General features: G+C 43.6%; 1 protein-coding gene across 2 annotated transcripts in view; it reads right to left on the bottom strand.

Annotated features, from left to right (window-relative positions):
• The window catches only part of SH3GL2 (SH3 domain containing GRB2 like 2, endophilin A1), a 161,517-nt gene that overhangs the window by 27,590 nt on the left and 117,198 nt on the right, over positions 1 to 16,729 (bottom strand). For both annotated transcript variants that reach the window (XM_053298743.1, XM_053298742.1), the window contains exon 2: positions 1,780 to 1,848. In XM_053298743.1, the coding sequence (XP_053154718.1) occupies positions 1,780 to 1,848 (69 nt within the window). The remainder of the gene's footprint in view (positions 1 to 1,779; positions 1,849 to 16,729) is intronic.

The raw sequence follows: 16,729 nt of genomic DNA, 5'->3' as shown, positions 1-16,729 counted from the left end.
AATAAGATCAAGTTCACTTCGGGATGCTAATTATTATTGCTCAGTGTTGGGGGAGAGGGAAAACAGAGATTCTTACAACAACCCATCGGGAAGCTACATGCTGGATGTTGTTGAGATGCTTGAAGTTAACTTAGCTTATACACATTAGGTAGGATAGAAAAATAATTTGTGCAGGACAGAAATGTGATTGGAAAGTTCTTATACTACGAGACTAGACACAACTTTGGAGATAAATAATTGGGTTGATCTGTGGTCATATTAAGTGACTGGAAGTACATTACATATCATTCTTGGGAGAATGATCATTCTGAAATATGTTTTTAATATTACTTTGTTTAACTTTGATAATAGTAATAAAATACAATCTTTAAAAGTACTCATGTTTGCATGATTCTTGGAGTACTTTTGGAAGAAAAACAGGAGGGACAGAAATGAAACCAAACTGCAGCTGCAGTTGTACCTTCGCTTTAAGATCGATACATAGATAGACAGACAAATAGATAGACAGATAGCTAGATAAGACACATCAATGTCTTTTCTTGTGTTTGTGGTTTCTTAGCTCTTCAAGGCAGACTTATTTATAAAGTGGGCTTCCAATTCTCACTCATTAACCAGGAGTGGCTTTTCACTGAACAAATGCCATACCACCTAATCTGTTTCTCTTGGAAAGAACATTCTTTAGAGCAGGGTTTCTTAATCTTGGGCCCCCAGATGTTGTTGGACTATGACTCCCAGAATCCCCAGCCACAAAGACCATGTCTGGGGAGTCTGGGAGTTATAATCCAACAACATCTGGGGGCCCAAGGTTAAGAAACTCTGCTTTAGAGCAATTCATTGGGATGTAATGAGGCTGCCTTATACGGAGTCAGGTCATTGGTCCATCTAGTTCAGTACTGTCTAGACTGACCGGTGGCAGCTCCTTGGGGAGGAGATGGAGGTCTTTCCCTAATTGAACAGATCATGGACTAAACCTGTTCTTCTGCATGCAGTTCATGTTGTATGTCACTGAGCTCTAGCATACTCTCTGGATGTTTCTTATCTCCAGATTCTCTTCTCCTTTATGCGGAATAGTTTTCTCTGAAACATGTGTGGATGTACCGAGGATGGCTTCCTGAAAGCGCTCTACGACTAAGCAATAGCTATGGCCTCTTCCCACTTTTTTTACAATGGAGCAAAAATCAGCTTTCTCTCCCACCAAGCACCTGTAGCCTCTCCTCAAACACAGGCTGAAGCTCATGCAGTACAGAAAAGCAAAGAGTGTGTCCAACTTAGATGAAGAGCTGGCAAACTACTAGCCTTTGATTCTCAAAGAGAATGTCAAAAATTACACAAAAAAGCTCTTCTCATGATCCATAAGAAGAGCTTCTTCTGCGTCTGCGGAGAGAGCAGGCTTAGCCCGCTCTCCCCACAGATGATCAAAAGGCAGCCCTGCTGGTTCCGTCACAGACCCGGTGGTGGCTGAGGGGATCGGGGGCTGTGTAGCCCGCGGAAATTCTATGATGCCTCACACAAGTGTACGGGGCATCATGGAGAGACCCCTGAGCCTGGGAGGCTACTTGCAGCCTCCCGGTTGGGGGTCTACTCATGTGTCACCACGTGCCACAGCAACACACGAGCAAAAAAAAGTTACTTTAATCATGTTGCCCAGTTTTACGCAGTGAGGCCTATGGTGGTTGAATTAGGATCTGATGTTCAGTTGTCTTCTATATTACTTGAGGAAAAATAAAGGAACTAGCAATATTGTAATAAGGATATCATAGCATTTGTTTTCAGACTTACCCGTTCCATTTCTTTGAAATCCTCATCGAGCTTGGTTCCTTCTGCTCCTCCAACCTTCTCACTCACTTTCTGTAGGAAGTAGAGAGAAAGAGAAAGAAAAAAATTCAATTGAAACTAATAAGATAGGAGTTCTTCTACAAGCCTCTGGTGGGGTGTTGATTAGGAATCCATTCTTTGATTCAGGCCAGCTTTTAAAAAATGCTTTGTGTCAGCTGCAACCCAGCCCAGTCCTGGACTGATAGGGGAGCAGAAAAGAGAACAAGAAGCCGGTTGTGTTGTGTGTAAGGCTGAAGAACTTTAATGATTCCCGATGTGTTACTCTACAGAGTGGTTACTGTGTGTTACAGTCTTTAATTATCTGGCTTTCACACCTGAGTTTCAGTGCTGAATGGTTTTCTTTAAAAGAAGTATGGATGGATGCAGTGGTGGTGACTGGCTTCCTTATTCTTTCATTGGTGGGAGGGGAGCATACTGTTGGATCTACTCACCCAAAAGGATGAGTGATAAAAGCATTCACACAGATATGCCGTAGGATCTACAAGTGAGGAAGAGTCTCCATGTTTAGATTATCTCTAGTTTAGACATAATGTGGACCCACAGTTAAGTTTGGCCCCATGTGACATACCTGAAGCTTCCACAGTCACGTGTCTTCCAATCTAGGGTTGAATAAACCAAGATTGGTTGTGACATCCAAACCAATTGAGCTCAGTTTATTCTAACCTACTTGCTTGAAATAAACCGTGATCTGCACCCAAGGTTTGAAATGGGTTACAGACTGCAGTTTATTTCAGGCAAGTGAGTTAGAATAAGCTGAGATTGGTCAGATTGGGTGCCACGGCTGATCTTGGCTTATTCTACTCTAAATCGTTAGTAGATGCCTGCATAGGCGTGGGGAGAAAAGCTTGTGCTTTTGAACTACAGGAATGTCACATGGGTCCTGGTTCAACTATGATTCTGCATTACGGCTGAACCAGACCAATACCTTCTAGAAAAAGGAGAGTCATAGCTCATACAGGGAAAGGGGAAAAGTCCAGAATGTATGCCACATGGCTGTTCTAGTAAGGAATTCAGAATGGAGCATGGTAGGCTAGAACAACAACCTCATGTGGTCCAGGTCATGCTACTGGAGTGGCATGGGAAAGAGTGCTTCTGCAGCAGTTCCCACACCAGAGTAATGCGGGTTGTGGGCATTCATGTTTTGAAGGGAGTTTTGTGCATACAATGTACACTATAGTGATTTCAGTAGGACAACTTTCTCCAAACCATGCAGGCCACAGAATCCATTGCACATTCTACCACCTGATTGCTACACAGAGTCATTATATACTGGGGCAGGGAGGGCGGGACAGGAGTCAAAAAGGCCCACAAAGGCCTCTTAGCCCAAGTTGCATCCATCTGCCTGAAAAGGAGGAGTGGACTAGAGGTGGAATAGGGGTGGACTAGTGACCAGTTCCATGAGCAGCTGCTTTCCATTTCCTTCATGAGACCCATGGCAGACTTTGAGAGCCTTGGATCTAGAGTGTAATGTGATCCAAGCCAATGCTCTAATTGCCACGTTGAAACAAAAATAGTATTCAGAATTAAAGCCATTATTTCGTTGACATATATTTAGCATTGATAGTATTTGAAGCTCTCTAGGGAATGGTTGCAGACACATCAGAATATGATAGGATAATGAGTGTGTGATGAAATTTCAGTTAATGATAAGGAATAAAGTTATCCCAGGAAATTTACTTTTCAGTCTTTTCTCTTCAACTATTCTTAAACTTTCATCACTGTTTCCTCTTCAGCTACTTTCAGCAGCTTCGAAAGTGGCCACAAGGACCTGCTTCAATCCAGGACCTCATTTGGGGGAATGATTTTACAGTGCCAGGAATCGATCGATCATGCTGTCGAGTTGGTGTCAACTCCTGGCAGCCACAGAGCCATGTAGTTTTCATGGTAGAATACAGGAGGGGTTTACCATAGGCTTCTCCCACACAGTGAGGAAATTCTCACAATTGGCCAAAAGCGGGCTAAGGGAGCCTAGCCCACTTTGGAGCGAGCGTAAGAACCACCGGGCTTGCAGTAGAGCCAGGTGTCCTCAAAGCGGGTAACCCGCTTAGACAGCCCTCCCCTTAGACAAGGTTAGTGGAGCGAGCGCTCCGCTAACCCTGTCTTTTTGATCGTGTATTGCCACGGTGTGGCTCCGTGCCACAGCAACACATGAGGAGAACCCCGCTGGGAGGCTGAAACAAGCCTCCTGGCCCTGGGGGTCTCTCCAGCATGCCCCGCACACTCGCACGGGGCATCCTGGAAATTCCAGGGGCTGCGCGGCCCCCACCAGCTCCGTGACAAAGCTGGCAGTCATGTGGGCGGCTGATCCGGCTGCCTGGGCTGCTGCCTTGATCGTCTGAGGTGAGAGCAGGCTTCTTCCGCTCTCCCCGCAGAACCCCCTCCGGTGGGTCTCACTGACTGTGAGACTCGCCTCAGTATGAGATGATGCCTTTCAGCACTTTCCTATATTGTTTCTGCCCAATATAGGTGTTTCCCAAAGTCTGGGAAACATACCAGCAGGGATTCGAACTAACAACCTCTTGCTCCCTAGGCAAGTTATTTCCCCGCTGTGCCATTAGGGGGCACGTGCCAGGAATACCCAAGCTATAAGCCATCATACAGCAAGATATGGTTTTCAAGAGACAACACAATATCCATCATTAACACCACTGAATAACTGAAGATAATTAAAAACATTAACAGGAAAATTGAAAACCATTTAAAAATGGGAGTTAAAATATGCAAAAAGAGCGTTATTTGAATGATATATAAAATTCATGCAAACATTTGAGGCATTCGCTTCCTAATTTTATTTGCTGTCTTAGAAAGGCTGCCACCATCTGATTACCTGGCTATTTTTGTAGCCTAATAAAGCTACATTAATCAAATCTCTATGCATCAGTGTGTTTTCTGCAGGAAGAGAGGGAACACACTTACTGATGCATAAAAACAGTACTTGCTAATGGGGTGAGTAGCTCTTACATAGCCCCCAAATATCAAGGGGATAATTATCTTCCCCTGCTAACTGAACAAAGAGGCACCTTTTTAAAGTGGTGGTTCTCTTTATTTAGCAGGTGGGGAGCAATTGGCAGCACACCTCCAGTGGCTGTTGCTATTCTATCTTATGTTACTTTTTAAGATTGTGAGCTCTTTGGGGACAGGGAGCCATTTTGTTTGTCTCTTTGCTTATATCTATATTAACTGCTTTGGGAACTTCTGTTGAAAAGCAGTATATAAATATTCATCGTATTTGTATATAACGGGCAAAATCCAGCCAAAGTCAAGCACTTCTAAATCCTACCTAGTTCAATGAGAGAGATTTAATCATGTGATTAACTCTTCTTTTAAAATAAACATGACATAGAAGTGACTATTCTGGGTCACCAGTATTTTGAGTTCTAGCATCTATTATACCAGAACAGAAATATTAACAGCCATCTTTATTTTGTAGTGACTAACAAGCTTGTTCTCACAATTATTCATTCAGATTAGAATCAATATGCATCCTCAGCTAGATAACATAAGGCAATTAAAACCATTAAGCAAAGATGAAAACATTTTTAAAAGGAAATTAGAATGTCCACAATTCTTAACTATGGGTGGATGCGGATAATCGTTTTATCACATGTGTGTACCCAAAATGTTAAAAACTTGGTAAACACCCAACATGGTAAAATTCTCGCTAACATTTTCAAGATATAGATGACCAAGTTACCCCAAGATGGGGGCACTCAGCCTCAAATAGCATGGTTGTCTGTAAGAACACTGTGCTAGCAAAAGACTGGCTAGCAAAAAACTTAAGGCTAACCTCTTCAAAGTTAAGTAGTAAATGTCCTCTTCATTATATTACATAAATATAAATACTAATCGTTGACATTATCCATTTACCATCCCCTCCCTTCCCCACCCCCACTCCTCTCTCTCACACACAAGTAGGCTACATTTGCAATTAATGCAAAACCGCAGGCCCAATGGACCCACGGTTCCGATCCCTCCCCCACTCTTCCGTCCAAATCCAGACGTTCAGGAGAGCTCCCTCTCTGCAGTCTCGCTCACTGCAGAGAGAAGGGGGGAACTGGCTGGCTGGGCTTCCTTCTTGACTGAAGTACAGCCCTGGCAGCCAATAACAGCTGGAGCAAGGGAGGAGCTTTCTCCCTCAACTCTGGTTGCAAAGCAGGCTCCAGGCAGTGGACTTCACTACAAACCAAAGGCCCATTTTCTGTCGTGATTGTCCACATTTGGAGGTACAGATTTTGAAACCGGAGGTCCCTTCACTTCCAGTTCATGTTACGTGCGAATGCGGCCACACACACACAGGGTTTCTGTCATTTTGCCTTAAGTGACACTAGTTGCACATTGCAAAGAAGCAATATGATAAATTTCTATTTCTCAGATTTTATCTATCATTTTGAAATGGCGAAGCCAGATGAGGCAACCATCAAATGGCAAAAGAGATGCTTGAAATATGAGTGTGAGAAATTAAGACCCTTTTGAGAAAGAATTATTACATTCATGCCGGACTGTGTAACACTGATGTTAAGAAAGAACAAACCCGACAAGGCTGGACAGGAGTGGGGACTACAGTGTCACTGAGAAATATAAACTGGAGTACAGCCTGACCTAACCAAAGCATGATCGAATCAGCCCTGAAGTAGCACTCTGGATAACTCCACAAATTCCTTTATCCTTTTAGTTCCAGGTTGGGGAAAATAGACTCCAATTCCCCTGCTAACTGAGGAAAGAATAACCTTTTAAAGTGGCAATTCTCTTTCTATTAAGTAAGGAGAGAGCAACTATCCTGATCCAACCCCAGCACAGCATTTATCCAGTGGCTACCATTGATGTCTACATTAGATTTCAGACTGTGAGCCATTTGGGGACAGGATACCATCTTATTTATTTTTCTATGTAAATCATTTTGAACACTTTCATTGAAAAGTAATATATAAATATAAGAAGCTTATAGTCATGTTGACTATATGGAACTTTTATGTTCAGAGAGATTATGCCACAGAATACATAGGAACACAGGAAGCTGCCATATACTGAGTCAGACCATTGGTCTATCTAGCTCAGTATTGTCTTCACAGACTGGCAGTGGCTTCTCCAAGGTTGCAGGCAGGAATCTCTCTCAGCCCTATCTTGGAGAAGCCAGGGAGGGAACTTGGAACCTTCTGCTCTTCCCAGAGCAGCTTCATCCCCTGAGGGGAATATCTTGCAGTGCTCACACTTCTAGTCTCCCATTCATATGCAACCAGGGCAGACCCTGCTTAGCTAAGGGGACAAGTCATGCTTGCTAGACCAGCAAGACCAGCTCTCCTCTCCTACTGAGGAAATCCCAGTTGCTAGGAAGCTAAGGAGGCTCTTCTACAACTATCAATGTGTAGAGCCTCATGGGGTTATGCAGGGAGAGCAGATTTATTCCGCTTTCCCCACACACGAGCAGTTGCTCGTTGCTGGGCATCCAGATTGGCTGCCCAAATGAGTGGCTGCTTCGGTCGGGCACTCCAACGCCTGGCTGCAGCTCCCTCAGGAGCTCCGGGGTTCAGGGAGCACCGCTGTGTGACACCCCAGCTCCTAGAGCTCCAGGAAGGCCCCGTGCAAGTGTTCAGTGCTTTCCTGGGGTCTCCCTCCCTCCCTCCCTCCCTCCCACCGAGTGTGTCAGCCATGGCTGCAAGCAGCCGCGGCGAACACACAATCAAGCAAGCAAGGTTAAAGGAGTGTTTGCTCCGTAAACCTGGTTTGAGGGGAGAGATTTTTAGGCCATGGAGCCACTGGGCTTGCCCGCAAGCCTGGGGGTTCTCACTATGGGGGGGAAGTGGGCTGGGCTCCCTCAGCCCGGTTTTCTCCCATTGTGAGAATAGCCTCCTTGCCTTCTTAACTTCCCATTTCACTGTGGGTATTAAGATATTCATTTATTTATGTAATACATTTCTATACCGCCCGAAACGCAAGTTCTCTGGGCGGTTTACTAAATGAATCTTTGGACTGATCCAGAAGAGCTCTTCTTACATTCTTAGATCAGGGTAGGGGAGAGGAGGCATGAGAGTAATAAGGGAGTAATGCAAGCAAATCCAGGCAACATTCACCCAATAATAGTGATCCTGGTTAAAATGTTAACCAGGATCACTAAGCCATGCAGAGCTAATTATGAGAACCCAGAATTTCCGGGTAATCATTGTCAAACCCCCTTAGCTGCATTTAAGTGGGATAGATATCCAGCTTCTGATCTTGGTTAATGCAGGTTAACCACAGTGGTTTGACAAGATTTCTTGGAAATTCTGGATTCTCAAATACAGTTTGGCAGGGCTCAGCAATCCTGATTGATAGAGGTCTATAAAATCATGCATGGTTTTGTTTTGTTTTTAGATTGTGAGCTCTTTGGGGACAAGGATCCATCTTATTTATTTATTATTTCGCTGGTGAACTGCCCTGAGCCATTTTTGGAAGGGCGGTATAGAAATCAATCAGTCAATCAATCAAATAAACCAATAAATAAATTCTTTAACCAGTATTGCTATGATTGTGAGAATGCAGCCCCAATCACACACACTTATCTTCATTTCAATTGTGCTGGTGATTCAGCTCAGGTTGGTACCACATAAGTTTTCTGAAACTTCCAGGCATAAGGGAAAGCAAGGAAGAATAGGTGGGGTCAATCCAGAGAGCAGGTCTAGGCTGCCTTTGGGCAGGTCCAGCCAGAGGAGATATAAGGAAGAGAAGGCTTCGATGCATTTCTTTAATTAAAAAAAAAGTTAAGATATTTTAAAATTAAACACTACAAACTGCATGATTTCCTATGCTACATTCTAGACTGCCCAAGGTAGTTATAGAAGAGGCAAGAGAAACGAACACATCAATCAGACAGTGATCAAGAGAACAATGTCGCATCGACTTTAAAACATGAAGGTGACTCTGTACTTAATCTATCACTACTCATATAGCAGAAGAAAGGAATCAAATGGACCGAGGCTTCAGTATCAAGTTATCACCCTGCTTTAAGTAAGAATTTGTTCCTTATTTTAATAGTGTTTCCAAAATAAGTTACTGGACGTTTCCCTCTCTCTAAGTGACAGCTGGGGATGATGGGAGTTGTAGTTCAACTACAGCTGGAGAGCATCCAGCTGGCCACCCCTGGTCTGGACTATGAATCTGCTCTCTGAACAAGAACAGCATTCTCAAACTTTCTGTTGTCTTCTCTGGGCTCCTTCAGCAATGTGTTTCAGTTGTGCATCGACACAAGTGCCCCTAAAATGTAAAAGGTAACTGAAACAAACATATTGGCAAAGGCAAGCATAATACAGGTACACTTGTCAAATATTCAGGACCAGCAACCGTTGCTGTCCGTTGTGTACTCCATGGCATTCTGGGATCATCGTTCTTTATACGATACGATAAATCTTTATTGTCATTGTCCTGTACAGAACAACGAGATTGAAAGAATCTACAACAACCTCTACAGGACCTAACAAAGAATAGCTGAATATATCCCAATATACCGCCCCCCCCCCATATACCCATTACTCTAAAAACTCTAAAAGAAACACTAAAGAACTCTGAGAACTGAAAAACAAAAACCCCATCAGAAACTGTATTTTGCTGCATTCAAAGCTAAAACCGCTTTTGGATAGAAGCTATTTCTCAAGCGGCTGGTCCTGGCCTTTATGACCCCATACCTCCTTCTCGAAGGCAGAAGCTGAAAGAGATCATTTCCAGGGTGCGTGGGAACCTGCACTATCTCTATTGCTTTGTTAAAACTCCTGGTGGCATACATTTGATCTAAAGTGGGAAGAGTACACCCAATTATTCTCTCCGCGGTCTTAAGAACCTTGGACAGCAATGCTCTTTCCCTAACTGTGCAACTCCCAAACCACACACAGATTCCATAGGTTAACACACTCTCTATGGTACAGCGGTAGAACATCAACAGTAGATTATTTGAAAGATTATTCCTCCTGAGAATTCTCAAGAAGTATAGTCTCTGCTGTGCTCTCTTCACCAGATCTTTGGTGTTTGCTCCCCATGGCAGATCATCTCTCAACTCCATTCCCAGAAATCTGAACACCGAAACCCGTTCCACACAAATCCCTTCAATAATGAGTGGCTGAATATCCGATTTACATTTCCTAAAATCCACAATGATCTCCTTTGTTTTTTTTTTAAATTGAGGAATAAGTTATTCTCCCCACACCACTCTGTCAGCCACTCCACTTCCTTCCTGTAGGCCGACTCCCCTTCTCCAGCAGTAATCAGACCAATCACAGTTGTGTCGTCTGCAAACTTAATGATCTTATTGCTGGGGTAGTTGGGAACACAGTCATATGTGTAAAGCGTGTACAAAAGTGGGCTCAACACGCACCCCTGCGGCGTCCCCGTATTTATACTGAGGTCCGCCGAGACATGAGAACCCATCCTAATCCGTTGAGAACGATCTAATAAAAAGTATAATATCCACCTGCATAAGCACAGTGGAAGCCCCAAATCTAATAATTTGGGCACCAATCTATGTGGAAGAATAGTATTAGTGTGTGAAAACTAATACTGTGTGATTAATAATACTGTGTGATTACACTAATACTGTGTGATTAATAATACTGTGTGAATAATAGTGTGTGAAAACTAAAAGGCCACCTAAATCAAGAGGGAAAATGTCCCTACTGAGCATCCTGCCCTTCACAAATAACCAAAGCAACACAAAAGTGGAGAAATTGACATGCTGGGTTTGGAGGACCATGCAATATCTTCCTCCACCACACACGTTGGCCAGAAAAGGTGAGTCCAGACACGTAGTCCACACACGTAGTCCAGAAAAGGTGAGTTGCATTTTGGCTCCATTGGAATCAATGGAACTGAATTAATCATAGAAGCTGTTCACATGAGCAGCCCTATCCAGGCTACCTGCGTTGGGCTGCTCGTGTGAAATGTCAGGATTGAGGCCAATCCCGGCTCTGCCTCCCTGAGTAGCCTGGGAATTTACCCCAGGCTTTTACCTTGGTAAAGGGCACAAGCACACCCTTTTACTCAGGTGTAGGGTTATGTGAATACTCGAGCTGCACGCAGCCCCAAGCATACACAATGTGCGCCTGACACATAGGGGAATCTTTCAGTGCACTGAGCTCATCATACATTGCATTGTGGGATATCTGGAAGCCAGGATGCATTTTCCTGACCTCCAGAATGTCGCATGGTTCACGGTAGCACCTGCCGTGTGTATGAGCTGCACTGCTACAATCACCACTGGATCATCTAGGGGGAAGGTAGGTGCTCTCTTGCCTTCCCCCTGCCTGGCCCAGCAGAAGGTCGTGAGAATAACCTTATAACTTAATTTGATTGAGACTTACGTACAATTAATTTCCCCTGGATCAGGGACTGTATCGTTCTAAAGGGTGTTATCCCTTACAAGTTTCACTATTACTTCTTCAAACTGTATATTCTTCTGAAGTTGTACACAGAGGAACATTGTTCTTTTAGGAGTACAAAGAAAAAACAAAGATGAAGTGGCACTGAAAAAGTAATAAGTAACACTGTAGGAACTCAGCAACTGTCTTTATTCATGCATGGAGAATATACCCCAAAATATAGCGCCCAGCGCCCCAAGCCACGCCCCCTGCATCTGATGTCAGGTGCAAGGGGCGGGGCAACCCTCACCTTTTCCTCCTCTCCGTCACGATGTCCAGAGACGGTAAATCCAAGGGAGCTTTACAAAACAATGCTTCCATTCAGAAGTACCTGTGTAGTACTGGAGCCATTACTTTGTGTCCTCCAAACATAAAGAGCTGCACCAGCTTCTTCCGGACCCCCTCCCTCCCCACCACTGCAGAAGAGAAAGGGAGCGGATGCAGGTTCACATTCCCTGGGCTCTAATTGTTCAGCTCTAATGTGAGAAAAATCAGCCAGGTGGCCCCCCAGATCATTGGGCCTGCCGGGCCCAAGGACATTTGCCTGCCCTTGTCCAATGGACCCTATGCTTCAAATGTTTTCCAATTGCTTCTCTGATGGCAGTACAAGTGTGGAGCAGTGTTCTCTCTAAAAAAATTTTCATCTGTGTGCGGAATGAATTTTGTTCTGGGAGGCAGTATCAAGGCAGTGTGTGCACACATGCATTCAGAGTGGGACTTTCCTGATTCAATCTGAGTGGAATCTAAAATTAACTGAGTGGAAATTAAAAAATGTGTGAGAGCACACACATGCGCACACCTTAGAAGGAACACTGGTGTGGAGCTCTTCTCAGAAGCTAACTTCCAGGGCCCTAAATTTCCCTCCAGAATGACACCGCTTCATTAGGTCAGTTTAGAAGAATGCTGGCAGCACATATGGGGAGGACAGGGACGTATCGAGAGAGCCCCTATCCTGATGTCACTGCAGGATGTTCCGATGCTCTGTTGGGGTGTCCTTTAAGTGCCTGTTTTAAACCCTGTTTAAATGGGTTCAGAGCATCTGTAGAGGGGCAATTAAGATGAATGCCCTCCTCATGCCATCAAAAGATGCCCCAACAGCTTGTCAGGATGCGTGTGCTCTTGGCGTAACCTGGTCTCCTCATGTGTGCCAGCAGATGATTGCCTGAACTGGTCCATGATTCATTCTGAGGAAACTTGGTGGGGGTGGGGGGCAGAATGGTAGTAGCCCATGGGTTAAGACACTTCTCATAATTCATAGCCTCCTGAAAAATCACCACTTGTATTAACTGCAGTGTTATGTGTGCTTGTGTTCCCTTTTTGTCAAGAGATTCTAGAAATAACTTTTACATTACATGGTCTTATAATAGTCAGCTGTAGTATGTTACTGCTTACTGATTTTTTATTTTTATTTTAATTGCCAAGCAAGCACACCAATGCATGGAGTGCTCCTTTAATGTTATATGGGTCATTAAGTATATGGGTACTTTTCATATTATACACTGAGGAATCAGAAACGTCATATTAAATGGACATATTTTAAGCACAGTAGTAGTTTTCAAGCATCATGACTGCGATGTTCTCAAGGGTCAACTTTATTGCCCATTGAAGAAAAGTCATAAATACATGTACTGAAAGCAGGGGAATTAATATATCTTTGTTGCCACTACTCTTATTTGAAATGAGCAATGTCGGTGTTTTCACACCCAGCCTTTCACTCTGCCACCTTTCATAACAGAGTTCCATAATCCACTGTGAGATAACAATTATCTGTTATAGCAGGTTTATGACCAAGGCTCACAAGGAAGTATTAGTCATGTTCTAACTGATCCTTCAACATTATCAACGGGCAAAACCAATGGGATGGTTTGGTTCAGAGAAACAGATCCCACCCCCCGCCACACACACAATTTGTACATAAGAACAGCCATGCTGGATCAGGCTCAATGCCTATCTAATCCAGCATCCTGTTTCACATAGCGGCATACCAGCTGCTTCTAGGAAGCCAACAGGCAAGAGCAGAGGGCATGCCCTCACTCCTGCTATTATTCCCGTGCAACTGGTATTTAGATGCCTTTAAGGCTGGAGGTGGCCTATCGCCCTCAGACTAGTATCCATTAATAGACTTGTCCTGCATGAATTTATCTAAGCTCTTCTTAAAGCCACCCAGGCTGGTGGCTGTCACCACATCTTGTGGCAGAGAATTCTATAGGTTAATTATGTGTTGTGTGGAAAAAATACTTCCTTTTGTTGGTCATAAATTTCTTGCTAGCAGAGTTGTACAAGAGTAGTCTTGCATAAATATTTAAACTAGTGCAACTGCACTTCTGTGGAGCTATTTACATTATTCCACTGTAGGTAACATTGCAGAAGTGAGATCATGCCAGTTTAAGTATTTGCAAACAGGCGCTCTTGCACAAGACTGCTAGCTTTATTTGTTTTTTAAATATGTTTACAGCAGTGCGGATGATTCAGAACTACCTGCATTTCACTGTGCCACATATGACACCAATGGGAGTTTTTCCCCTCAAGGAAAAGAGCATGCATGGGGAGATGTCAGGGGGAGATGTTGCAGGGGGAGATGTCAGTCAGGGCCATGAGGGAGGTAGGAACTCACCAGAATGATCCATCCACAAAGATAGTGGTCTGTTGCATCTCTTGCACGGGTCGCTGTTCTGGGCTTGCCTCCTTCCACTCAGTAGGCAGGCACACTCAGAACAACTCATGCAGAAACAAAGAGGTTGGCTCCACTGAGGGTTGGTAATTCTGACTCTTTCACACTTAAACAAGGACACCATTTTTGGAATAACAGTAAAGTACACCTCTGTTTTCAGTTCAGAAAACTGTATGCTTCAGCTATGAGAAGTTATGGAAATACTGATCTATAGCTATTGGGAAAGGATATGGTAATTCAGCTGACAGCATAAATACCAGTGCTTAATCAGTGTTGATATACATGCCATGCTCTTGCTTATACTGTTTGGAATCAGTGTCTGATTCAGTTTATCTGGGAGTAATCTGAATTCTGTTGAAACAGATTCCTTCTATGCTTTTCATGTAGCAGTTCAAGGCTGCATGATTTCAAACAGATATACTGGGGAGTGAGGTGTTAAAACACCGCAAAAGGCGGAGTATACTTGAGTGTTAGCTGGTGCCTAGTTCAGTAACAACTGCGGCGGTGGCGGCTGCATATTCTTTCATCTTTACAGCCCATCGCTGCAGAATATCTGCTGCAGTGCTAGAGCATTACATTTTAGACTGTCCATCTGTCAAGGAACAAAAGGCAATGCATGCGTGGGAGGACAGAAGAAGCAGTGGCATGGAAGTGCCCTAGAGTACGACAGATCCCCGGCACACAAGGTCAGCACCACAGGACAATTGAGGCCAGCAGTGACACATGGTACATCCAGAAGTAAATCAATATTGCCAATTTCAGTGAAGGAGATTTGCACAGTATAAGGCAACCCAGAAGAGGAGCGATTAAAGCACGGATGCCGCTTAAATTTTCATTATGGAAGTGTTGGTAGAGTTGTTTTTCGTAGACCTTGGGAGCAGCATTATTTTCCCTGCCAAGTTTATACTCAGCAAGCCAGCTTTAGTTTCCTGATCCTCTGTCTGGCAGCAGTACAGGCTAAACTTGCTCACCAGCTGATAGGAGACATCCTTAGAGCTGAACTTAATCAGAACACAGGCTGCAAAGGTGCTCGGTCACCACTGCCACCCACACGCAGACACACTCTCCCCAGGGATGGGCCATCGTGAAAGCTGGCAAAATCAGCTTTAGGTGCAGATTGAGGGAGAGTAGGAGTATGCAAGATTTTTGTTTTTCTTAGTTTACTCAGTTCCATTTCTTATTACACGTGTCACTTGTATAGAGATTCCTTTGTCAAAATCACACACATCTGAAATGAATTTCTATTGTTTTCATTACTTTCATTAAATTTGTTCCCCACTGTTTTCAGCAGGAGACCCAGCCACTATTCGCTGCCTCTAATTTTCTGTTTTCCATCCAATGGACATGAAGGTTTCAGACAAGCAGGTATTTCCCATCTCCCATCTATTTCAGTGGTGCAATCTGGCAACACTGATTTCATTAAAGCAGACCGTGGCAAATTTCCTTTGGATCTAGGAGTCAGCCCAAAATTTTAGGAGCCAAACAAAGGACATTTGGCAAAATTTTCAGATTTAGTGACAGATATTGTGAAGGGGGGGTGGTAAATGGGCTTCTCTTTATCCCCTTTGCAAATAGCATACTTAGAAGAGAAACAGGGCTGCCTATGACAAATATTTTATTATTTAACTCTGTCTCTGAATATCCTAGTCTAGACACCAGTTACATTTCTAGGTGCCATGGCTCCCTGTCACTTAGCAACAAGAAACCCCTACATGCATGAAAAACCCTGGTTGGGTGGGGTGGGGGTGGGGAGACTAACTAGCAACCCACCACTGAGAGTTTTGAATACAAATATATTAGTATATGAAATTCAGAACTCAGTGAGGCCACATTTATTACAGGGGCTGGTGCAGATGCTACTGCCCAACTGGCTCTTCTAATCTTATGATGAGGGCCATCTGTGCACACATCCTGTTCCCCTCCTGGCACACCAACATGCCACTGCATGACTTCCCCTTAACACACACATTAAATACTGTTTTGAAGGAGTATTTAATTTGCACATTGAGGAGCAGGTTGGAGAGTCCCATGCAGTGATGGGGCAGTGCACCAGGAAGGGGAGTCAGACGTGCATGTAGGATGCACGCCATCACTAAGATTAGAAGGACCAGTCAAGCCGTGTCATCCAAATGTGTGCATTTTTGTAACCAGCAATGTTTCCAGTCTAAATTCATGGCTTTATCCAGATCATAGCATTAAGTGTGTCATGATAATTATCTTCTGCCAATATCTGAAAGTCCCGAAGTCCAAATAACCAAAAGATTTGAAGCCTAGAAATAGAGGCCTACATTCACATGAACAACAGTAATAATAATTCAAAAATGCTGTGTGATCAAAATGATCTTAGTAATAATATTTTTTATTCATACACCACTTTTTAAATTAAAAAACTTCAAGAAGTAGTTCACATCGAAGACAATAGATCAGCCATTATATCCCAGCAAGCTAGGCCAGTCTTATTCTCCCATTGTGACTGGACTGGAAACAAATACTCTCTCTATGTGTTAAGGATGTGCGTTTGTACTGGAGCAAATGGAGTCCATTCATTTCATTAAGAGAATGATTGCAAGAACATTTCAATTTCAACCTCACTGAGAGAAAGCAATTGCCTGGCTCTACTTTTTTGGACAATTCAAATCCCATAACCGTGATTAGGATGTAATCAGATATTTAGGAGCAAGGTTTTCTTTGAAATATAAAAGGAACATAAGGCTATGTTGTACACTGCCTCAATTACTTTCAGATAGAAAGAGTGACTATGAAATATTATCCATCCCAGGCTTTGGCAAATTTTCTTTGGCTCTAGAAGCCAGCCCAAGAGTTTAGGTTCCAGACAGCCCTTTGG

The sequence above is a fragment of the Hemicordylus capensis genome, chromosome 2 (genome assembly GCF_027244095.1).
Source record: "Hemicordylus capensis ecotype Gifberg chromosome 2, rHemCap1.1.pri, whole genome shotgun sequence".
NCBI lineage: Eukaryota > Metazoa > Chordata > Lepidosauria > Squamata > Cordylidae > Hemicordylus > Hemicordylus capensis.
The sequence above is the reverse complement of the archived record's forward strand: the minus strand, read 5'-3'. Positions and strand labels throughout refer to the sequence as shown.